The following is a 26,187-nucleotide window of genomic DNA, read 5'->3' as shown; positions in this document are numbered from 1 at the left end:
AGGAAGCCATCTATGTCAAAGTGGAAAAAACTTCTCCTAACAGAGGAGGTGGACTGAGATTTAATTTACCATCTGTTTACAATTCACATCTTGAGACTGGAGGTTCCCACTGACAATAGCCTCGTTAGAGCTCCATTCATAGAGTAAGTAGCCTAGGCACACAGTTCCAGTCATTATGGAAATAGTGACCCCAGTTTCTAGTCAAGCAAGTTTCTGGTGGGTGTTACCCACAGAGTTTTCCTATTTAAACCTCAATTTCCCACTAGTCTATCAGAACTGAAGAAGCTACTTGGATGAGTGGCGAAACGTCTTCAAGGAATTCTACAAGTCCAGCTGACCTTATTCAACGCTTTTTGGATTACCATGACCTGGATGACTGAGAACATTCGCAGACATACTGCAAGAATAAAAAATAAGATAAAGAATACAGGTACTTATTGGTATGTTATGATATTGTAAACTAAGGCTACATTCACATTAATCAGTTTTTAGAATAAACAAGTGTTGGATCAGAAAATATCCCTTTGCTAACACCCTTCAAACTTTATTTATTTATATAGCACTTTTCATACTAAAATGAAGCAACCCAAAAGTGCTTTACATAAAAAAAAAAAAACAACAAAAAAAAACAAACACATAAAACATTACCATGCCCAGCCCTTAAACCATAGGGGCATCGCTGTAAAGGTCACCCTGACCCAGGCAGAGAGGCCCCCACACCAAGGTGCAGAATGCCTACCCAGGGAACCCATGAGCAGACAGGAACAGCCCAGAGTGTGGGAGCCCCCCCATAAGGAAACACTGGAGGACTAAAAGACTAAAACAATAAGACAATAAAATATGGTAAGACATTGAAGCAAGTAGATAAAAAATAAATAAAAAGATAGATTAAATAATAAATAAAAAGTTGAAACACTCTTTACCAATAAAAAATCATTATACAAGTAAGTAAATGAACCATGTAAAAGTAAGCCACATAAAGCACAAATAAGATAACTACAAATCCAATGTGATAAAATAGAGTTAATAGGAATTAAAATCATAAAAAAAGCCAGATTAAAAAGGTGAGTCTTGAGCCTCTTTATAAATGTATCAACAGTCTCTGCCGTGGGTCGGCTGTGTGACTTGTTGAATAAAATCAAAACATTGTAAAATGTTTAAAAGTTCTCTGGACATAGAGTCCAAGGAGACATCCATGTGTAGATTAAAATCACCAGTTACTAAAATTCTGTTATATGATGTGTGGATAATTGATAACAGATCGGAGAAGTCTCTGATTGAAGAGGAGGAATAGCGGGGTGGTCTGTAGATTGTGACACAGAGGATAAATACAAAGGCATGATACTCAAATGATGTGTACCTGTTAAAAAGAGTTTGATTTGAGAACATGTTATTTTTTATAATTGATGCAATGCCTCCTCCTCTTTTGTTCCCCCTGGTGGAAAATAAAAAGTTAAAATTTTGTGAAGAAGCCTCAGTGAGAACTGCAATTGCATCGGTGCCGAGCCATGTCTCTGTAAGAAGAAGGCAGTCCAGGTTATTATCTAAAATTACATCATGAATGATAAACGATTTGTTTCCTAGAGAGTGCATGTAGCAAAAGGTATGTGTTTTAAGAATATAATGAGTCTGTGTTGATTTAGCCACATGTAACAGTGAATATGCTTTATGGTTTGTGTTTGTGTGCAGCTTCAGGACGTCGTCCTCCTCCGGCACGGCCATCTGCTGGGTTCTTGAAACCCAACTCTGATGATGAGGACTTTTGCCCACATAACAGCAGCGTTCCTGCATGGAAGAAGAGCAACAATCCTACCTGTGAATCTAACAGCTCTGAAAACCTACAGCAGGAAAATAAGAGGGATTCTGAGGAAACTTCAACTACTCCTCAAGCTGCTGAGTCATCAAGGTATGTAGCTTTTTTATTTGTATGGTCTTGTTGCTTTTTGGGGGACATTTTAATCAAAAGAATCTGCTGACACAGGAAATATGTCTACTTGGGCTGTGTATCGCTACTGATTTCCTGAATTTCCATTACAACTTCTGTCAAATTTTGGATTTTCCTCACACGTGGTCTAATTTTGTGCAAGAAAAGGCATACATTTAAAAAATCTATAAAATCTGTAGTGCAGATCTTAAATGAAGATTAAACCCACACCTAAGATCTATAATCATTATAAAACAGCAAAATAATATGCCTTGCGTATCTGAGATGTATGTCGTCCTCACAGTAACCCTTCCCAAAAAACTTGGCTGTATTTTCAGCTCTGATTTTTTTTTAAATAATGAATTTCTTATTCATTTTGTTAAAGTTGCAACATGCAAAGAAACAAAAGAGGCCAGCTAAAAACAGTAATAATGATTGATTACAAGTGTGCAAGTTTTAGCTCTGTTGTAGGCCAGCTGTCGGAGTATCACTGCTTTGTAAAGTCCTCTTAGTTGTTCCATGTTGTGCATCATTAGGCTAAGTTGTTTGGGTTATCTGGTGCCCAGAACCCTTGCAACTCGAAATTAGTCTACAGTGTGGCAACCGAATGAAATGGTGCTATGAGAAGTGTTGTGGTCTAGAACACTGCTTCCCTTGCTGCAGTTCTGATCCTCCCAGGCAAAGCTGTAATGATCTCAGAGGGCCAAAGAGGCTCAAATGAATCATAACAGATAAACACTGTGAGAAAGCTCAGGACCAAACAACTGGTTAAATTACAAACTTTACAAATAGATTTCCTATTAGAAGATTTAGGACTGTTATTAGAGTGGAATAATTGAGAATCTAAATCAGGCTGTGGGAGAAGTCTTCATGAGTCTTTGTGAATTTGGGATAGGTTGGATACATCCTGTATCCTGTCGTCTTTCTTTTTACCTCTCTTTTTGGTGTGACATTCAAACTACTTATGTTTGCCTAGGACTGAGACTGAAAGTGATGAAGAGGAGGAGGTCCCTTTGCTGTCAGAAGAAGAAATGAACAAACTGGGATCCAAGATGATAAAGGCAGAACTCATGGGCAACACGGTGAGACATTTATTTGTTACTGTTAGAGTTGCTTACTCTAAATGACAACTGTAATAAATGACAACTATTAAATGAGGTTGTTCTTACTATTGTAAATTATTCTCTTCAGGGGGGTGTTTTTCCCACCGCTTTTAAGACAGCCAGACCAGTATCCAGTCTGACATTTTTAAGAAAACTTGTTTTTAATGAGTTAAATGATTTTACAAACAACCACAATATACACCCACTGGCCATTTTATTAGGTACACCTTTTCCATTGCTTGTGAACACAAATAGCTAATCAAGGCAACTTACTGAAGCACAAATTGAGCATCAGAATGGGGAAGAAAGGGGATTTAAGTGACTTTGAACGTGGTGTGGTTGTTGGTGCCAGACGGGCTGGTCTGAGTATTTCAGAAACTGCTGATCTACTGGGATTTTCACGTACAACCATCTCTAGCTTTATTGCCACATCTCCTGATGAGTCTGGGCCAATGTATACCTTTTTAGACTTTTAGATATCAAGTCATGGATGGCAACAAACTTTCTACAGCTTAATTATTAGTCCTGAAGGTCAGACAGAGAAAATTAATACAAAACTTCAAACACCGGCATTAAGATCCTCTCAGCAACTGGAAAAAAACTGTATTATATTTGATTCGGATCTTAGTTTTGTGCTGCACATTAAAAACATAACTAAAATTGCATTTTATCACCTTAAAACCATTCCAGAGTACAATCCTTTCTCTCTCAAGCCAATACAGAGATGCTGATGCATGCTTTTAGTACTTGCAGGATGGGCTACTGCAATGCCCTACTTTCTGGTCTTCAAAAGAATAATATTTCACACTTAGAATTATAACAGAATTCAGCTGTATGTGTGCTGACGAGGACCAGAAAGAGGGAACACATCACACCCATTTTAAAGAGTCTGCACTGGCTTCTGGTTTGCTTTAGAATTTATTTTAAGATCCTTTTATGTATTTATAAAGCTCTTAATGGTCTTAGTCCAAGCTATTTATCATTTATCATATGCCCCTTGTAGAGCCCTCAGGTCTTCTGGTAGGGGCCTTTTAATAATACCCAGAGTTAGAACAAAAACCCATGGCGAGGAAGCCTTTTACCATCACGGTCCACACCTGTAGAACAGCCTACCTGAAGACCTGACCTGCAGAGAGTGTTGATATTTTTAAAGGCAATCTCAAGACTCACCTTTGTAGTTTGTCTTTTAATTGAATCTGAACTATCTATTTATTTACTCATTTACTATTTTATTTTTTTTAATCTCTTTTACCGTCTCAGTAGTTAGCATAGTTAGCATTTATAGTGTTTTTTTATGACCTTAAGTTTGATATTTATTTATTTATTATTTATCTCATTTTATTGTCTCAGGTCTATGCACTATTTTTAGGGTTTTAAGGGTATTGTTTTTATCCAGCCTCTGGTCTTTCCTCACCTATGATAGCGTTTCTGCAGTTCATGCTGCTGTTCTAATGAATATTATTTTTATTTGTTCTATATAATGAATTTTTAAGTTGTGTGTCCGTCTGTGTATGTGTGTGTGCGTGTCAGTGTTGGAGGAGGGGGATGGGATGGGATGGGAGTGGATTGGGGGGTATAGGTGTGATTATTTTCTACAGCACTTTGTGCTATTTTTATGTGAAGAGTGCTTTACAAATAAAGTCTGATTGATTGATTGATAAAATAATACTTTACCTCAATTCAGCCCAGTCCAGTTATATTTGCATTGTATTGTACAATCTTTTCAGTGCGTAAAGGCCAGGACGAGCATCTTCTTTTACTGGGCCAAAATGGCACTTTTATTTTTTACAGTTGCTGCTGATTTGTCTTTCCTCAGCAAGTTTGCCTAACCTCATTCCTCATGTATTTAACAGTACAGGGGATGCATTCATTTATCCTGTCATTTATCCTGTCATTTATTCATTCATCCTCCTCTGCCTGTTTTAATGTATCAGTGCTAAGAGTGACGCTGGGATCTCTTATAGTGTCAGAGCCGTCTGTTGCTATGCTCACAGCTATAATGCTAAGTGTTAGCAACCTGGTGTCCAGGATCTCCCAACATGGCAAAGTAATCAAAGCGATATTCCCAAACCTCTTAGTGAGTGTGTGCGCTTAAATACATTTTACAGTCATACTCTTAAAGGTATTTATAGCTGTCATGGCAACGTGGCTTAAACTGTTCAGTGCGTGTGTACATACTTGTGATGGAAAAAAATATTTCAAACTTAAATGAAAAGAAGATGCCCCTAAAACATTCAGCTACTACAATTTCTCATTTTAAGTAGATCTGTCAACATACATTTATTAGGTAATATCATACCAGATGTTAATATCAGTGTTTTAGTGCTGTATGTCAAGCTTTATATATATTTTGTTTTGCCAAAAAACAAGTACAGTACACAGCAACATTGGTTGTTTCCACTGGCAGACTTTATCAGTAAATCTTAACTGTGAATGCATTTTTTTTGTGTGTCTTTCAAACCTATTGTGTATATGTTTTAGGCCATGATTGAGAAGCTGAAATCAAAGCTGGAGGCGGCTCATAAAGCCAAGGAGATCCATGCTGCCAGAAGGAAGCTACAAGAAACGGCTAAATCAAACCAGGTCAGTTGATGCAAACTGTAAATTTTATACAGTTGGTTGCTGTGTTCACATGGCCACTAACAATTTGGATATTAGCCCAATCAGGATAAAAATGTGTCATGTAACTACATCGGATCAAATGGAAATGGATTTAGAAGGTTTAATGTAAATCTTAGGTAATCTTTGGCATTTTCTTTTTCCCGTGGCAGAAATAAATACATCCCCATTAAATACATTGGGATTGTTTGTTGTAATGTACTTAGAACAAACACATATAAGTATATGAATGAATACAAATACATTCTGTTTGCCCTAGTTCAACCATGTGAAGCACACATCACACACAACAGGTGAAGTGATGAGTTCGAGGAGGGAAGAGTACAAATAGAATTGTGGATGGTGATATCAAAAACATGTGTCCATCTTATACCATTTTGATCACCTTCTATTGAATGAAATCAGTGTTTTCCGTAAAGTTGCCAAAAAACTTCTTCTGTTATGTCAGATCGGATGCCCAACAGCGGCATATGTTCTGGTGAATGCAAATGCATTTATAGGATTCTATCACATCGTTTTGTTTAGTGACTATGGTAATGTCAAGAGTTAAGCTGGAGTGTCTAATCACAATGATTTAAATCAGTTTGGAGAAAACCATTGTCTGACTAATCAAATTAGTATCCAGGAAAGCAAAGAAAATACTAATAATACCTCTCAGTATAACAAATAAATAGTGATCATATCCTTTATAAATATTTTTTTCATGGCTGTTTTATGTTTTTTGTGCACACACAGAAATGGATAGCTACATAAACTGTCTACCTTTAAAAGGTCTTTCCATTCACATTGCCAATTGACAACACATTCTCCAGCCCTTAAACCTAACCATGCTTAACCCTTACCCAACCATAATAATATACCTTGTTAACACAGAAAAATGCCCCCACAATGTTTGTATTTTGCAATAGTTTGGCCCCTACAACTTGATTAAAAATAAGAACACAACATAAACCTGTGTTTAGATTAATCGTCTGGCTAGGGCTGGACTTCACACACATATAGCATCCACATCTCACCGTGTAGGCAAGAAAGTCACAAACACACGCTTCTCTTCAAATGCTGTTGCGTCTTACTGCTTTTATAAAGAATTTGTTTGAAATGTCTTTGCTGTTAAGCTCTTATGTCTTGCTGTCTGTACTAAGCTGCTCCTGTTCAGCACTACAGCAGAAACAAATGTCTCATACCAGGTTGACAACAATTACCAACCAGAGGTCAGGGAGGTGCCCTTGTCTTGTATGTGTGTGTGACTGAAACACCGGCAGGAGAAAAGACACACTGAGAGGGAGACTGAGTACATGAGCAATCATGTCTGATAGTACTGACTATTCACGGTGCAAAGGCTGTGCCCTGACATCTCAGCACTGCTTTATTTTCTTTTACTGGCATCACTAAGGCCTTTTTTGGCTTCAAACACACATGCATACACACACACTTATCCAACCAGCTAAATGGTTTGGAAATGCATTGAAAGCAGTCTGTGATTATTTCCCTGCAGATCCTTATTTGCAAGTACGACCAGATTTGACCCCCCAGATGGTGTTCCCTGTCTAAAGGAAAAGATGATGGGGAAATACTTAGTGAAGTTTCAGACAACGTGTAGTATTTCTTCAGTTTTAGTGCATTTATCAGCTGAGAGGTAGACAGAGTTCTGTTGATTTGCACTCATTTGAGATCCTCTCAGTTTGTCTGGGTATGGAAGACTTTTGGCTTTCATTCACTGTTCAGTGTTTTAACTTTTGTTGCCTGTCTGGCTTATATACAGCCTTTTCTATGGTGTGTGGAGCTTTCTAAAGCTTAACTTTGTTGACTTTTTTTTTTCTTACAGCCCAGTTTAATTTTTCAGGGATTGTGTCTCATTCTCTGCTACTCCCACCTTGTTCTTGTTTCTTTTCCATGTCTGCTTGTCAGGTTCTTTTACAATGTAATAAATCTGACTGACGCTTCCTATCACGAAGAAGTAAATTTTAAGTGAGCACTAGTTGAAATATTGAGATAAATTGTCCTGTTTACATTTTCTCCAGAAATAAAACGTGGATTACACTTAGTTCTGCATGACAAGCAAACTTTTCAGTCTTTGAAAAAAAAGCTGAAAAAGCTGTGTTAAGTGCTAAATTGGCACTGAGGCGGTAGTATTACCAGATACAACCTTTACAAAGGAACCACGTTTTTTTTCCCTCCAAAATTGGCAACTATCATTCACTGTCATATAATCTGTCAAGTGTCTACTTTCAAACACGCCTGCACAGTGAATGGCTTTCATCTAAAGTGATTTTTACTTACTTATTCCCCTTACTAAGCAATTGGAATGTTTGAATTAAATCAACAAAAAAAGAAATATTATCAGAATCAGCTTTATTGTTCAGACCCTGCCAAAAACTATTGAATTAATGAATGGATCAAGGCAATTGAGTTGTTCATGTAAGGTATCCTTTAATCAGGTCTGAGTTTTCATGCAATACAAGTTAAAATTCAGCTACTCCCTCTGTCTCAGATCACAATGTTTAATGTTAAAATTTCTGTCAGTGGACATTAAACAGTTGCATTTTTTCTTTACTGAGGTTGTGTTACATGCTAAAAGATGAATGCATGCATATGTATTTACTAAGCTAAAAGAACTTGACCAGACTGTATTTTGTTTTTGCAGGTTGCTGGTCACACCAGTGAAGACCAGGAAATGTTGCTGTTCAGAACGGACCAGTCAGGTCGGGCCTGGCCAGTTAAGGGCCCCTCTGGACCTCAGGAGCCTCATGGAGGAAGACAGAAGAAGAAACCGGTAAAAAGAGAGGGTTGATGGGTTGTTAGAAAGTAGAAAATCAAATTATAGAATAGCAGGGAGGTATGAAACTACTAAACCTGTGCATCGGAATGCCTTTCACATTGAAAATCCCAGATTGCATATCGCCAGAAGTCCTGGGTCTGGCCTCCTGCTGTGAGAGCTGCGTGTCAGTTTTTTCCCCTCTCATATGACGCATCGGCAACGTCATCATTATACAATTATACATCATTTAAGCACAGTACATTGCAGGTAAACAATGGACATGTTGATGATCTGAAGAATGGACCGGTCAAAGCTCTTTCAAAAGGCTGCTGTTATTCGAATAAATCACTGTCTTGCACAGAGCCCGGTATCTGCCGCTGTCTCTCCTCTTCTCCTCAGATACAGAGCAGCTCGCAGATCTCATGGTTTGCTGGTGTGTTGCCATGATCGTTAAAAAAGTGTGGGATATTGCTATACAAGCTGTATATAAACACAGTCGCACATGCATTCCCTAACAATTGTGTAACAACACATCTGATTTATTTGATTGAAAAAAAATGAACAAAAATATATGCCCTTCAGATATCAGTCTTTATGGGAGTACAAAGAACTTTGCTCTGTTTCTGAGCTGGAGCTTCTACAATGATACAGTCTGACAGGCCGTTGAGTGACAAAATCAGTGTCAGAGCAAAAAAACGGGTCAACGTGGCATTCCTGTTCACATCGAAGCTGAGTTGATAAAATCCCGGGTTGATTGCCAGGTCGTCTACTGTCTGTCTAGTTTCTTATACCCCTTTTACGGCGAAAATCCCATTTGACCTGACATTTTCAGACCCGGGTCAGCTCGCCTTTGGCGCACTTTCATTCAAAAGTGGTCGGGCCACCCCTGTGAAAGCTGCCTACTTGTTTTTTCCTCCCTCTAATACTCATCGCGTACATTGCAGGTAAACAATAACAATGGACAGCATGTGTGTATTTTTTTAATGCTTTTAGTTTGTTGATGACCTGAAGAATGGATCAGTAAAACCCCCGCTCTTTCAAAAGTCTGCTGATATTAGAATGAGTCACTGTGTCTCGTACAGTGCCCGATATCTGCCGCCAAATCTCCTCTTCTCCTGGGATGCAGCTCGTTAATTATATTTCAACATTTTCTTTTTTTTCCTGCTGTCAACCTTCCGTCCTCTTTAACATCGCTCTCTCTTGCTCTTTCCTATTAGATTGAGACCCATGTTGACAAAGAGCGGGTGCGCTACTTCCAGGATGATGATAATGTGGGTCTCCAAGAGATGGTGAGAAGGGAGAAAATGAGCTCTGCCCAGGATCAGAATGCCCTCTACTCTCGCATGGCTGCCAAGGTAAGAAAACATTTTACAAGCAAGCTGAACACAGCTGTTTGCATTGTTTAGTGAGAAGTAAATAAAATAAGAAGGCATTGCAAACATTGCTGTAAATAAAATGTCATCCTTGATTTTGCTATTAAAATTAACGGTAGAAACCATATCTGTTTTATAGCCAGCTGTAAAACATGTCACAAGGGCTCATTTGAACAATAGTATTCATTTCAACAGTAGTTTTAAGTCCCAGAGGTTGTTGCTTGGTTGAACTACACAATGCCAACCCTGTAACTGACAACAGTTAATAATTATATATTACAGCAGGGATTAAAGTATCCTGGCATGTGATGTTTGATCGCTTTTAAAAAAAGACGAATATTTAGAAAAAAATGTTGATGCCCGAATATTGTCAGGTTCGAGCAGTTAGTTGAGTTCATCTACCAATGGAATGAGAGTAACGCAGACGTAGGGTGGGAGTGGGTTTTGGAATACTTGTTGAGATCCAGCTGCAGCTGATGCTGCATTCAACTGAAAATGAGCTCTAAGTTGTCAAACGCAGGAATTACTTCTTCCAAAATAAAAAATAGTCAGCGTTTTTTATCGAAGACCCTGTTGTCGGAAGGACTTTTTTCTTTTAACTTTAAGCCCTGTGCATATTTCTTGCTGAGGTCACACATTTGATGCCTTTGATTTTTTCTTTTCAGTATAGAATAGTAATAGAGTGAACTATTTATAAAAAATGAGTCTGTATTTGAGGCATATCAAAGTCTATGTTTCGGATGTCAGGGTGGAGAGTGTTGTAAAGGATGCTCTGAAACCAATGCTGGACAGTCAAGCAGCTGGTGCAATAAATTGTGTTTCCTGGGAGGATCTGAGAGTACGGGAGGATATGTATAATTGGAGAAGTTCAGACAGATACAGTGACAGATTGGTTGTGAAGGGCCTTGCAGGTAAGTAGCAGGATCCTGTATTCAATACGAGATTTTCTTGCAACGCAGTAAAGCTGCTGAAGAACCTGGGTGATGTGGTCCATGGAGGGAGTTCAGGTGATGATATGTGCCATAGTGTTTTGGACCAGTTGAAATTTATGTAGACATTTGGAGGGTAAACCAAAAAGAACGGAGTTGCAGTAGTCAATGTGTGATGTGATGAGGGTGTGGACAAGAATGACAGTGGCGTTCTGTGCCAGAGATGGGCAAAGTCAATTGATGTTGCGGAGGTGGAATTAAGTGACAGAGTGACATTGTCGATGTGGGCTTCAAGTCACAGAGTGCAGTTGAGGACCATACCCAGACCTGAGGGGAGGGAAGTACAGTGGACTTATTGATATTTAATGAGAAAGTCACAGGACTTCTTTTTTTTTTTTTTTTTTTTTGCTGCTGTTCATATATGCAAAGTTGCAGGAGAATCAGAATTTAATCTCAGTTAGACAGGCAGAGGCAGGGCAAGGGATGGAATAGTGACGATCACCTTTGTAGACAAACAGAGCTGGATGTCATCTGCGTGGGCATGAAAGTGTACCTTATGTTTTTCGGAAAGAGGAAGTCAAATGATGAAAAGCAGTGGATCCAGAATGGGTCACTTCTCTGATGATGGGTTTGGATGAGATCAGAAGTGTTTAAGCTGGACAAACTGTGTGCGGTGGGAGAGATTTGATGTGAGCCATTTGAGACAGGTGCTGGTGAACAGAGGCAAGCCGTGCGAGGAGAGAGGATGGAGATAGTGCCAGAGGGTACTATATGACTACTTAACTAAGAATAAAGAATTAGCCTGAGTAACATTTTTTAAGTATTTTTGACCAAAATGGTAAGTTTGAGATTGAAGTTGTTTAGGTTATTGGGGAGAGGTTAGCTTAGGTTAGGTTAGGTTTAGGTAATTCACTTCCACTTGGACCTCCTTCCAGGAGCTCCTTTGCTCCTGGAAGTGTGTGGACAACAGATGTCAACAAATCTAGGAGGAGTAGATTCATTCGTTTGAGAAATATCATTAGGCTGTTGCCACATTTCAGTCCAACACGAAATGTCAAGTTGATGGTCATTTGGAAAATCCTGGACAAGATCACTCTTGTTCCTGAGTGAGCAGACGTTGAATAGACAAAGTTAATGTTGGTGGTGTTGTGCTTGACATTCTCATTAGTTGTCCTGGTTAGACTGTGGTCAAATTTGTGACTGGCCTTTCTTCAGGAGAGATGAGTTGAGGTTCAGAAAGATTTTACTGGTTTGTAGTCATCGAAGTGAAAGCTCTGATTATTACTCATCATAGATAATTTTCTGACCGTGACACTGGCAGAGGTGTAGATATGTGGATACGGAGTTGCAGTCACTCAGTCGTGGATTATTGGGTTATTTCTGTTGATGTATAGAATAGGAAAGACAATACAGACCATGCAAGCACAGACTGCACAAACACTTTATTGATCATTGTCACTGAGGAAAAACCAACAGAGACTTTCTGGCAGCAGCCAAACGTAAGGCCGAAAAGCAGCAGCTACAGGAGTCCAGGCACATGCCCACAGAACAACTGATAGACGCTTGATAAAACAAAGGCAGATTCCACTGAGATCTCATTAGTTGAGTAAGTCTTAAACAAGTACAGTACAGAAAACTGTTAAAAAGAAGGGCCTCCAGAGAGCAGCAGCAGCGATCACTCAACCTTGTATGTCCTTGCCCTTGCTTCCACATTACAGTGATTACTGTGACATTGACCAGTAGCACAATTGCAAGAGCAACATTGCTAATATTAGGCTAAAGACAAACCATGTTGTCCTCTTCATGGCCTCCATAGACACATTTTCTTAGTTTTCTTCGAGTGGCAAAAAACAGCCAAGATGTGACTGGTCAGTGATGATTGTGCAGCCAGTCATGTCCTTGCAAGAACTTGCAGCTGCAATGACTTGCAGATGCAATGACTGTTTGATTTCTCTGAGAGAGAAATAGTGTGTAGTATGGACCTGACATTAATTGCAATATTATATACCTAATGGTCGGCAAAGGAAAAAAGAAAACCCAAAATCTACTGTATGTTGCACACTTATCTTTTTTAGTAAGTAGACATAATTGGCTGCTTTTACATGGATACTAGTATTCCACTAATAAACAGAATAAAACTGATTCATGTAACTACCCCATTTGAACTATTTAGTTTGAGTTATAGCACCAAGATTTCAGTTGGGTTAAATAGAATCTTAGACCGGATTATACTTACCAAATTGATCACCCATCATCATGGTCAGGTGCTACATACAGTAGTAGATGTGTTACGTGCTCACCCTTGATTCTTCATTAGCTCCCAAAGAACGAGGGCTAGGATCCATATTTAGCTTGTGCTTGGCCACATACATTTCCTTGTTCCTTCTTCTTCCCTTGTTTACTCTCCATGTACTTAGGAACATGACTGAACAAATAGTGTGAAAATCTTATTGCCAGGTGTGTGTGTTTTTGTAAAGCAATTTTTTTGAGAATTTTTTATACCATCAGATTGAGGACATTTGTGTAAAGTGAGGACATTTTGGAGGGTCCTCACTTTTTGGCTGTTTTGAAGGTTAGAACTAAGTTTTAGGGTAAAGGTCACAATTGGGTTATGGTTAGGGTTAGGCATTTAGTTGAGATGGTTAGGGTTAGGGTAAGGGGCTAGGGAATGCATTATGCCAATGAGTGTCCTGTCCTGTCCGTGTTTTTCCCTTCTCCGACTTCCTCTGCCCTCACTCGTTCACTTTGCCTTGCTCACTCACACAGCTCAGTCACTCACCTTCTCTCATACATTAACTACACATGCATGCGTACAAAATTACACACACTGGTTCTGCACCTACAAAGAGTGACACGAAAAATACATCTACAGTTACCATAGTAGGCCTTCTATAAATACCACATCTAATCCCAGGTGTAGATCGATGATCTGCAAGTGAGAGAAAGGTGTGTTTTATCTCTACATTACTCTAGACTCACTTCTTTGGCCCTAACTCCCTGTCCCCTTTACACCTACCTCAATTACCCATCAAATATGTTTATTTATTTTTTCAAATGGTTTTCTCAGTTTTATTAATCTTCCTTCTTCCACTCTCCGTGTTCCTCCCGCTCTCTTTTTTGTCAGAATATCAGGTCCTTGTCAGGACCTCTGCTGTTTCTGACAATTATTTTTTTTTATATATTCTATATTATTATTATACTAAAAGATGGTGATGGCATGTTGCTCATCTGTCTGTGTTCAACAAGGAAAAGAATAAACTACACCATCTCCACGACTGACCAGCAGCTGAACACAGTGCCATAAGATTCAGTGTTTTTGCTACTCTCCAAAAGTCAAGTTCCATGATTTTATTTATATCAACAACTCACAACAGAAGTCATTTCAGGTCACCTTTCCTATAGAACACATCTGGTCTGTGTTCTTTTAATAAGTAATGAGGTTACTGATCTAATTTAAGTGGCTGGTGTTTAGCTGTAGTTTGCTGTTTGCTGTCTGTGGTGATGTGGAACAATATGCTAACCAAAACTGATATTAGCAAGTACGTAAAAAATATAAATAAATAAGGAAACAGATAGTCCTATTAAGCCGATCTTGACATCGCTGCAGCACCTTGATGACAGTTCTTTAAATTTGGTGTAAATACTCTCACCGACTTGTGGATTTACTGGTCAAAGATCACTGTACCTTCACAAACCTACCTCAGTTCCTCAGCAGTGAAGACACCATGTTTTATACTGGAATCAAACTTTGTTTTCACCAAAACATGCACCTAATACCTATTTTATACCTAATTGCTTCAAAGCTGACAACGTGTGTGGACAAACAAAGATTAGCTGGACTTGACTTGTTTTTGGAGATGTGCAGGCATGAACCAGTAATTTTATTATTAATGTGTTCTTTTTTTTACTATCTTTTTTGTTGCATTCTCTGAGTAATGTTTTCTTGTCATGCGTCACTCATTTATTTATTTATTTTTTAAATAAAATGAGATTTCAGACTTACTTTCAGGAAACACAAGATGTCTAGAAAAACACATACATTGAGAAACCTCTGACTTCTTTACCATCACTCTACCTTTACATTTACCTGTTTTTTTTTTTTAATTTTTTTTGTAAATGTAGGCCATACATGCTCATAAACAGCAAGGTTAGTTAGCATTTACTGGCAAATTATGTTCTTTTTTCTTTGCTACAAGTAGTGTCTCAGATATGTCCTTTGCTAAATTCACAATGTATATATATTGGATATTTTTTTTGTATTATAATATTGGATCATGCATCCATTCATCATTTGCTATGACCTTTATAAACATAAACACATGAGCCAAGAGAATGAGGGCTGACTGCTTGTTTTATGCTACCATGGAATTGGTCCACATGTGAGTATGCATGGCAACATGTGTTTAAGAGTAGAAAAAACTAACTACTCTTGTCTTGGCCAAATGCGTATGTGCCACTGCACACAGTTACATGCACATACTCACTCCTGCCAATCTTTGTGAGGACTCTCATTGGCATAATGCATTCCATAGCCCCTAACCCTAACCATCTCAACTAAATGCCTAACCCTAACCCTAACCATAATCTAATTGTAACCTTTACCTTAAAACTGAGTTTTAACCTTCAAAACAGCCAAAAAGTGAGGATCGGCCAAAATGTCCTCACTTTACACAAATGTCCTCAATTTGATGGTATAAAACTTAAACTGGTTCTCAGAAAGATAGCTTTACAAAAACACACACACCTGGCAATAAGATTTTCACACTATTCGTTGTCATGTTCCTAAGTACATGGAGAGTAAACAAGTGGAAGGGAAGAAGAAGGAACAAACGAAACAAGGGAATGTAGGTAGACGCATGGACGCGTGCTGTCTGTAAATGTATGTGGCCAAGCACAAGCTAAATGCATAAATACTTACACTGGTTCTCGGAAAGAAAGCTGTACAAGTACACACGCATAGACACACACACACACACACACACACACACACACCCTCCCTCCCACACTGTCACTAAACTAATCCAATTTTCACTCTCACTCACACACTCACTCCTACACAGCGAGTCATGCACACACATTCAGCCATGCTTGCCTCTCGCTCTCTCACATACATTCCAACTTGTTGCTGGGTCGCCATGGTGACAGGACTCAGACGTAGGAACGCCACAGTTAATACTCTGTGTCCTGCCTCATACTGTTAGCAGGCAGACCAACTTGCATACAGGGTACTTTAGATATCATGTACACACACACACAAAGTCCACACCTACATACACCATTAAGTGAACTATGGTGGTTTTTTAAGGATTACCATTGCTCTTTTCCAGTACCAGTGTTTCATCTACTTTGTTTTAAGCCTGAAATTAAAAGTGAAAACATTTAGTCGCTTTACCAATGAAACATGTCTATAACTTGGTTAAATAGGATACAAACTGAGTGTACGTCAGTGTAGTAGTGGGATTATTTATGAGTCCTTCTTAATTTTTAGTTTGATAGATAAAAAAAAGCATCACACGAGTACAAGACTGCTCACCATTTCTTTCACTGTTTCTTTTGTCACTTTCACTCCCCATCTCCCCGGGTGTCCCCGGTGTCTCCATCACCACCTCTCCACTTGACTCTCCAGATGATGGGGAAGACGGACGGCGACAACTACACACTGGATGACATGTTTGTGTCGAGTGCAGCACAGCGGGAGGGTGAGGGAAGGGAGGAGGAGAGGATGAGGAACAGAGCCATCGGGGAGAGTAGGAGGTTGGCTGCCTCAATGGATAAATGCCAACACTGCTTCAGCAGCAGCGAACTCCAGAAGCATCTAATTGTGGCAATAGGGAGCAAGGTAAGTGATTATTAATCTAGGCTGTTTTGAGACAATACAGTGCAATATGTGGAAATACATAGTGACTGAATAAGTGACTGAGTCAACAGTCAAGTTATCTACACTACAATGCAAAAAGTATTCCCTCACCCACCCAGAACTAAATTCAGGTTCCAATCACTTCTGTGGCCACAGGTGTATAAAATCAAGCACCTTGGCATGGAGACTGCTTCTTCAAACATTTGTGAAAGAATGGGTTGCTTTCAGGAGCTTAGTGAATTCCAGTGTGGTACTGTGATAGGATGCCACTTCATGTGGCCTTCAGATTAGCTCAAGAACAGTGTGTAGAGAGCTCCATGGAATGGGTTTCCATGGCTGAGCAGTTGCATCCAAGCCATACTTCACCAAGTGCAATGCAAAGTGTTAGATACAGTGGTGTGAAGTACACCACCACAGGACTCTAGAGCAGTGGAGATGTTCTCTGGACTAATTTAGGTTTGGTGGTTGCCAGGAGAATGGTACTCGTCTGACTGCATTGTGCCAAGTGTGAAGTTTGTTGAAGGGTGGATTATGTGTGGGTATGTTTTACAACAGCTGGACTTGGCCCCTTAGTTCCAGTGAAAGGAATACTGAATGCTTCAACATACCAGGGCCTTTTGGACAATTCTATGCTCCCAACTTTGTGGGAACACTTTAGAGATGGCCCCTTCCTGTTTCAACATGACTGTGCAAAAAGTGTGGTCCATAAAGCGAGTTTGGTGTTTAAGAACTTGAATGGTCTGCATAGAGTCCTGACCTCAACCCGTTAGAACACCTTTGGGATGAATTATAGTGAAGACTGTGAGCCAGGCCTTCTCGTCCAATATCAGTGTCTGATCTCACAAATGCACTTCTTGAAGAATGGTCAACAATTCCCATAAACACACTCCTAAACCTTGTGGAAAGCCTTCCCAGAAGAGTTGAAGGAGTTATAGCTGCAAAGGGTGGGCCAACGTCATATTAAACCCTATGGATTAAGAATGGGATGTCACTTCAGTTCAGGATTTAAGAATCTGTATTGTCATTATGAGAACATAATGAAATATTGCAGTTCATATCAGTGTAAATAATAATAATAATAATGCATTTATTTTATATCGTGCTTTTCTATTAGATGCTCAAAGCGCTTACAATACATTATTCAATAAGTAAGTGTTCAAAAAATCAGAAAAATAAGAAATCATAGAAATATTGACATTCGCTGCTGGAACCAGCAAAATTGACTCTTTTTTTTTTTAAAAGATTATTTAAAAAAAAAAGATTACTGATATGTGTTACTTGTAATTTATTTTGTATGTTATTTTTTTTTTGTCAGCACATAGAATGAATTAGTTATTAAAGCTCTAAATAACTTTCGGTTTTGGACTGAACAATATAAATGTAAAGATTATGTTTTTTATTTAGTTTGTATTGTTTATGCATTTGCTGTCTTGTCTTTAGGTGTACCTCAGCCTGCCTGCTGGAGTATCAATGGCAGAAGGCCACTGTCTGATCTGTCCTCTCCAGCATCACTGCTCTGCTACTGGATTGGATGAGGATATATGGTCAGAAATGCAGGTGAGCCCATCAGAGCTCCAATTTCTGTTAATCCGGGATAAACTGACGGCTTCTGTGACTGTTGGTTTAGAGAAGTTATAGACTTAATCAAAACCAAATGGTGCTTTAAAGTTGAATTGAGCTTACTTCTGTCCTGCTTTGCTGTCTTCAGCTGTTCCGACGTACCTTGGTGCAGATGTTTGAGTCCCAGGACTTGGACTGTGTTTTCATGGAAACACACATGAACCCGCGTAGAAGTCACCACATGGTCCTAGAGTGTATCCCTCTGCCCAGAGAACTGGGCGATATGGCTCCCATATACTTTAAGGTATGTGTTCACTGACTCTGGTTTTTCTGGTTCTTACTGGGAAAGGCATATTGCTAAAATGTTGTAGGGGCATAAGATCATTTAAATAACCTCTAGTAAGACAGCTGTTTGTGTGTGTTGACAGAAAGCTATCATGGAGTGTGATGAAGAATGGGCGATGAACAAGAAGGTTGTTGACCTCTCTTCAAAAGACATCCGTCAAGCTGTAAGTTTTCGGTTATCTAATCTTTCTTTTTGTCATCCTTTCCATTTTTTTTGTTGATTGCTGTTTACTCGTAATTTTTATCATGCTGTCTTACAAGGTTCCTCGAGGTTTGCCATACTTTGCTGTAGACTTCGGACTCCAGGGAGGTTTTGCTCACGTCATTGAAAATGAACAGAAGTTTCCTCATTACTTTGGGAAGGTCAGTGCGTGTGTGATACCTCATGCATCTTTATTCCTTTGTAGTGGCTTCTGTTGTCTGGTTTATTTGATTTAATACCTTATTTAATTAGTTAATAAGATTTAGTTTTGTTGGCGGCACATCGGCTCGGTGGTTAGCACTGATGCCTTCCAGCGAGAAGGGTTCGGGGCCCGAGTCCAGCTCGGGCCTTTCTGCAAATACATGCTTGTTAGGTTAATTTGTGCCCCTAAATTGACCCTAGGTGTGAGTGTGTGGGTGTACCTCACCTCTCGCCCAATGACAGCTGGGATAGGCTCCCATGACCTTAGTAGAAGATGAGATAAGATTTAGTTTGTATATGTGGTTTCGGGGTGCAACTTCAGCTCAACTCCAATCTTGATTTTCCCATTACTTCAGATTTATCAAAATGAGTCAGTGCAGACACAACCCAGGACTACAAAAGGACATGTTTAATGATAAAGTAGTCTTCTACTGTAGCAATAACACTATTCTCACAGCTGAATAAAAACAATTGTGCTGCTAAGGATGAAGTACTGACATGTTTATGAATTCAGTTATGCATCTTTGCTCTTCTGGAACTGCATAACCTGTTCTTGACATAAAGTTATGAAATATTTGAAGGAACCAGAACATTCTGGTTAATTTTACAGCAATATGTCTACATGATCTAACAACCTCTCTTCTCCTTCGCAGGAAGTGGTTGGAGGCATGATGGATTTGGAGCCACGGCGCTGGAGAAAGCTGATTAGAGAAAATTTTGCAGACCAGAGGAAAAAAGTCCTACAATTTGCACAGTGGTGGAAACCATATGACTGTACCAAGACTGAGAGCTAGGTCAGCACACACACTCCTCCAGCCATGCTGTGGTTTCCAATGCAGAAATTACATTTGGGGTGTTTCAGCTACACATTCAGGTTTTGATGTTTCAAAGGGTGAAAGTTTTTGCTTATATAAAAATAAAAAATTGAATTTGATGGTGTTTTGTTACAATATATACTGCACGTCTACTACACATATACTGCTAGGTAGTGGGTAGTGGGGCCAAGGCATGAATTGAACCCGTTGTCACTCCAACATAACCCCTATTTTTAGCTTCTTTGCCAGTACTGCCCTTCCCTGCTCTCTGGTCCTGGGATTTAATTTCTAACTCTGTGACCTCTTGATCCTATGCAGCTGTCACTTAACTGTAAGAGATTTCAGTGTCATTGCAGCTGCACGGCTAAGGGTATCCAGATGCATGTGTGTCACTACATCGCAACCTCCACACCTTATGTATATACATTCCTCTCAGGAGCAATTGGCACCATTGCCCCTGCATGCGACCTCCTCATTTACTTTCCCAGCTAGACTATTGACTCTTTGATTAGCTCTAGACCTGCCTTGTCAGGTTTTTTCTCAGACATCATTTGATGCATGGATGCAGCTGGTTAGCTGGCTGAATTTGTGAGAATCACAAAATATGAAGGTTTTGATTTTATGTTCACTATGGGATTTGTATGAAGGGTCACAGGGGAGAAAGGTCCATTTGTTTATTAGAATTTCAGTTCAGACTGAAAAATCAATCAAATGGAAAAAACAGTTCGTTATTTCATTATTCGTTTTTCAACATCAAACAAAAAACTGATTTCTATCTATTTCTGATATTCTGTTTAACATTTTGGTGAAATATAAAACATTCAAAGAACCGGTCTCTCTAAAAATAGAAGCTAGATATGAGCACGTGTACAGCATTTTTCAGAACTTATATATGGGTTTAAAAGGCAGTACATTTTATCTGCCATTGCTTGAGAGGTTGGGAAACACAGAGTTAGGTAAATATAGTTCTAAAACAATAAATATGATTATAAAACAGAATAAAGTAAGTAAATTTGGTTTAATAATGAGTAGGTTAATGGATAAAAACACATTTAAGCATCATGAAGAGGCCAAATAAGTGCACTGATCACGAGCACTGACCAACCAACCACGAAAGGAGTTGTTTCCTTTTTTGTTTTTTTGTCTACAAATAATAATAAATGGTTTTAAAATTTATTTGTGTTGTTTGATTTCATGTATTTTACTAAATATATCAATAATTAAGATGTCATACTTTTTAAACAGGTTGGATAAATTGGCCATTAATATTATTTGACAGTTACTGATATCTTAGATTTTGTTTTTGTTAAGACCAGATTCTGCAGGTAAGATTGCAATTATGTGACTTCACTTGGACTTGACATAACCTGTGACTTGTCTTGCCCCCCCAAAAAAGACTTGAGACTTGCAATGCATGACAAAGTTTGACGCTGTAGACGGGCTGTCCGAAATCATTGTTCAGGACAACACCATTCCCAGTGTGCTTTCATATTCAAACTGAAAACTTGAAACTAACGACTATCAAGTCATGGTGTCTCAAGTCGTTGTGTCAAGTCCAGAGTCTTAACCTTCCAAGTTGAATCTCATGTTTCGTTATTTGTTGTCAAGTCACAAGTCATCAAAACAAGACTAGAGTCCCCATCTCTGACAAATAAAGACATTAGGTCAGCATTCAGCGTTCATGTAGAGATGTACACTTAGTTTTTATGTTATTGCAGTGGACCTGGAAGCAGCTGCGCTGAAGAATTATTTTCTGATTTCGGACGAACGAGGAAGTTGGATGCATTCCCATGATGTAGAATGATTTTTGCTGATTGTTTTACTTCTTCTCGAGAGGCACGGTGGCGACATCATTTGTGATGCCTGCAGAAGTGACCGTATATGGTCTGATACATGCTCTAACTGGACTGAAATGGAGTATAAGTACTTCCTTCGACGAGGCAACAAATGAGGACATATTTACTGACATACATCCATACCCACTGACTGCTGAAGTCTAGATAGAAATTTAACAGTACCGTACATGCTAGGCTGAATAACCTCCGGGCCATAGAAAACAGATGGATTAAATATCAAAGTCGGAATAGCTGTTGAGACCTTTTATTATTAGAAATAAAGATTTTATTGATTGATTCTTGACATATGCAGGGTTCTAAATGAACTTATCACTATCAGCTAATGTGAAAACCTTCTTAAGTTAGCAGTCAATTTGAATTTCCACTAGGCATTTTTTCCCCCGGTGAAAATAGAGACTGGCATCTCCGTGGTTATAGATAGATAGAGAGATAGAGAGATAGAGAGATAGAGAGATAACTTTATTCATCCCTGAAGGGAAATTGGGTATTACGCCCACTGAGTGGCAAAAAGTGACAGTTGAGCATGGAGATTAGCCACGTTAGCTTGAATCATAGGCTTTAATACAGTCTAAATTATAAAATTCATTTAAAAATTGGGAAGAGCTGTAGTGCGATTGACTGTACCAACAGATTTGAAAAGCAGTCAGATGTTTTTATAGATATCTGCCAAAGAAAAGAGAAGTAAATGGATCGCTGCATTAGAAGAAACAACTGGAGTCCAGGCACTGAAACCTGGTATTGTGGTTAACGTTTACTGGTAATTGGTCTTGCTTTTATACAGCACTTTTCTACCTATTGGTACTCAAAGTGCTTTTACAGTCACAGACACATCCACCCATTCGCAAACACACATTCACACACCAGGTGCAATGGGAACATTCCGGGGATCAAACCACTAACTCTTTGGTTCGTGGACAACCTGCTCTACCTACTAAGCCACAGCAACCCCTGTGTCAGGTAATATTAATTCATGCTCTATTTTTCTGATGAAGTCATACCTTAAGTTACTTCTTAAGTTATGCTCTGGGGGGCTGTCAGATAGGTTTGTGGATGTTGTTGTTGTTTAGGCGTTGTTTCAGCTATTTCAACTATTTCAGTTCCAACAATAAAACAATAAACTTTGTGATCACTCCTCGTCATCCTTTTAAAATCCGGTCAGACGCTACAGTATTGTAAGGCTAACGTTAATTCTCAGTAAAGCTCATAGCGTTAGCATCTTTGATTTAGGTACATTAATCATAACTGAAATGAGGCTAATCCTTAATTTGATCTGATCCACATCTAGTCCACATTTTCCCAGTCTCTCTGTATTTACTGCTACATTTCACCATGTTTTTGCCACTCTGGGGGACGTGTCCCCAGCTGACAGTGATGTCAATGCATACACTCTATAAAAGAGATTATGAGTGCCACTGAATGCATTTGATCATTTTATTAACATTGTTGATATACATACATACAATAATTAGTCCAAAATTTTTCATTTATTTATTATTTTTTCCTGTGCATGCGGCAATCATTACTAAACATGAAGCCTTTTTTTGATCAAACACAAACACAACCAACCAATTAGTGTTAAACTTTCTTTTCTTCATTTTGCACATTCTGACGATATTGGCATCCAGTGCCTCCTTTCTCTTCATGTCCCCAGACGTCTGTCCCACCCATCGCTGCATTTAGTTTTACTTTACTTTTTACTTCACTGTTTAGCTAGCTCCCTCCTCTTTTTCACTCCATTTGTTTCCATGGTTTCTCGTGCTGGTTGCACTGCAGACTGTAGCGTGCCTGCAGCCAGCCAATGTATGTCATTGCATAGCATACATAACATGACAGTAGTGTTCATTGGAAATGTAGGAAATACTGCCAGGGGGACAAATGACCGAGTGGCTATGACTGACATGATTGCCTGATGTCACCGTTCAAACTGGCTAGTAAGCTTTTATTAACACCTGCCAAAAATATTTTTTTTTACCCACATTTGGCAGGTTGGTGGATGCCAATTTAGAACCCTGGACGTATGTAAAGATGGAGTAATCTGTATCTGTGATCAGTCTGTCATTTATTTTAAACCCAACATGAACATGTATTTCTTTTCACATTTAATCATTTTCTTTACTTCAGTGTATGAAAAGGTCTACTGGCCCTCACTGTTTATGTATCTTATGAGTGTAATTATTGTTATCATTTTCAGATTTTATGAGATCAGTATGGAAGGTCCTACTGGATTGTAAACACTGGAAAGCCATTGTAATGTAGGTAATCTTCATTATTTACTTTTGGTTATGAATGTTACACGTGTTAAGAAATGAGGCACAAACGAATTGGCAGATATTTATTGAATATGTTTACTGACAATGCGTGTGTGCAAGTCCTGGGTGCCCTCAGCAGGGAGTGAGTGAGGATCCAGCCTGCAAAGGAAACATTTGGGTGGTCGGGTAAAAGAGTCCCTGTATTCACTCTGCTGGATTTAAAGGTTCCGGGTCAGACCATGAACTGATTGGTGTAGGGGGGAGTACAGCAGAATCAGTTTATGGTAGCTCTTGAATAGGTTAGGTGATATTCTTTAGAACTGACAAAAGGAGTAAGGAATTGATATTACAGTAGAGGTAAATATATTTTAAGGGTTTTGTGTGTAGTTTGTTATGTGGACATGAAATAGGAGGAGCAGAATCCCCTAGGGCCAGGGTTGGTAGCAGCATGTTAATGTTTAATGCTGCCATTTACACCACATGCCTTGTTGCTGTTTTGCTCCTGTTCCTGTTGTTGCTGCTGCTTGGACCACGGTGTGTCTGTATGTGTATTTAAATGTTGGTGAATAAACACACCAGTTGGTTGAGCACTACCTCTGCCTCAAGCCTCCTTGCACATCCAGCTGCTACATGGTCACCCTAACAGTCATGAAGACCCCAGAGTCTCTGCAGCCTGGCAGTCAGTGCACTGTGGATTATTTATCATTGCTCAGAAGGATGGTTCTGTCATAAATGAGCTGTAATACATTTTGCCAACCGCCCTTGTTTCCTACCATTTGAAAATCTCAATACATTCAATATATTCAAATGTCTGATACCAATCTAATAATTGTACTAATTACTGTATTGTTGGTATGGCTATATTTTCAGATAACACCACATCCTGCAGTTTGCTGCTGTTTAAACCTATTTGTACTTTTGAAACGATCCTTTGGGGACTGTGCAGCAGGTTATTTGTATAGCACAAGTGATGCTGAGGCACAGGTTCATGGTTAGTAGTGGCAGAGTGGTGTGGAGTGATATATGGTTATGGCCAATTAGATTGGCTGGGGGCAGATTTATGGCCAACTCAGCCATACATCTTTTCCTGTCTCCCTTAGCCACATATGCCTCCTTTCTAGTCTTGTTTCCCAAACACAGACAACATGCAATTATATCTGTTTAATTCCCACATTTTCTCATTCAATTCTCTATATAAGCACTTTGAAACAGACAAGCTTCCTAAAAATATTTGCTACAGACACACGTCTTTACTAAAACATGTAAAAGGCACCTGGTCCCTTTTTGCTTATTTGAAATATTTGTACAGAATCGAGTCTTTTAGACACCATGTAAATATGCAGGATTTTACCCTAATCAATCTGCAGCATAGCTCTTACACTGTGTTTAGTGCAATACTATAAAATGTATTGCCTGGTATTTAAAAATGGAAAAATTGTTAATAAATCTTGCTCAAATTAAACGAGTGTTGCTTCAGAAGAAATAGAAGTAGTTTATTTTTATTATGGATCACTTAATAATAATTACAACCCTTCCTCTTTGCATTTTATTTATTTGTATTATTAATTATTTCCTGGAGAAGCATGATGCCTTACTATATTATGATACAAATGACTGAAGATGGTATCTTACTGTGGGAAAATTTACATTTGACCAACAGAAGGCTGACAGTTTAATCAGAGTCACTGCAAGTGGACAGGCAAACGTAACGTTAGACATACAATGCTGTAGCGTTAAAAGGATGACGGGAATTACGTATATTATTTTATGCACATTTTATACAGTTTTATAATTCAAACTAACAGCAATAGGTACAAAAGTGCTGTATAAATGGAAGACCATTTACAATTTGGACATATGATTGATGTGTGTTGTAAAATGAAAAAAATACTCATGACTGTGTGTACATTTTAAATCTTAAAACTGTGCCACTTAGACTTAGCCATGGCTTTATGACATTGCTAAATAGAAAGTGCCTTGCCATCAACGTGGGGTGTACCTAATGAATTAGAATACCACAATAAGCCAAGAGATGTCCCTTTTTGTCTCTTCTACCTCCATGTAAGCACACTTTGACTGATCATTGCCCTGTCTGCACTACACTACAGATGACTGGCAACCAGCACAAAGCAGCTCCACAGCTAGTGGGGTTATCTTGACTGGAAGATTATTTATTTCATTGTAGTGCCAGCTTTATTATATGCCCACATTATTACTGATGGATGGAAGGCTGATTGCTGAGGGCAAGCAACCAGATAAGGAAGAGAAAGAGTGTTTAGTCTGTGAGTGCAGGCTATGTGTGAGAGGAAGAGCGTGTTTGGGTGTGTGTTAGAAAGAAAGGCAGAGAGAGAGTGAGTAAAATTCTATGTAATGAATTAGGGTCATGCTGCTCCAGA

General features: G+C 38.9%; 1 protein-coding gene across 1 annotated transcript in view; it reads left to right on the top strand.

Annotated features, from left to right (window-relative positions):
* Positions 1–20,862, top strand: part of cwf19l2 (CWF19 like cell cycle control factor 2) — a 30,747-nt gene extending 9,885 nt beyond the window's left edge. Inside the window, exons 9-19 of the mRNA XM_047594266.1 lie at positions 1,690–1,906; positions 2,901–3,006; positions 5,509–5,610; positions 8,291–8,419; positions 9,622–9,759; positions 16,333–16,545; positions 18,004–18,120; positions 18,272–18,427; positions 18,552–18,632; positions 18,730–18,831; positions 19,525–20,862. Coding sequence (XP_047450222.1) covers positions 1,690–1,906; positions 2,901–3,006; positions 5,509–5,610; positions 8,291–8,419; positions 9,622–9,759; positions 16,333–16,545; positions 18,004–18,120; positions 18,272–18,427; positions 18,552–18,632; positions 18,730–18,831; positions 19,525–19,665 — 1,502 coding nt within the window. The 3' untranslated portion in view covers positions 19,666–20,862. The remainder of the gene's footprint in view (positions 1–1,689; positions 1,907–2,900; positions 3,007–5,508; positions 5,611–8,290; positions 8,420–9,621; positions 9,760–16,332; positions 16,546–18,003; positions 18,121–18,271; positions 18,428–18,551; positions 18,633–18,729; positions 18,832–19,524) is intronic.
* Positions 20,863–26,187: the final 5,325 nt, after the last annotated feature.

Source organism: Mugil cephalus, chromosome 9 (genome assembly GCF_022458985.1).
Source record: "Mugil cephalus isolate CIBA_MC_2020 chromosome 9, CIBA_Mcephalus_1.1, whole genome shotgun sequence".
In the NCBI taxonomy this organism is placed as follows: Eukaryota; Metazoa; Chordata; class Actinopteri; order Mugiliformes; family Mugilidae; genus Mugil; species Mugil cephalus.
The sequence above is the reverse complement of the archived record's forward strand: the minus strand, read 5'-3'. Positions and strand labels throughout refer to the sequence as shown.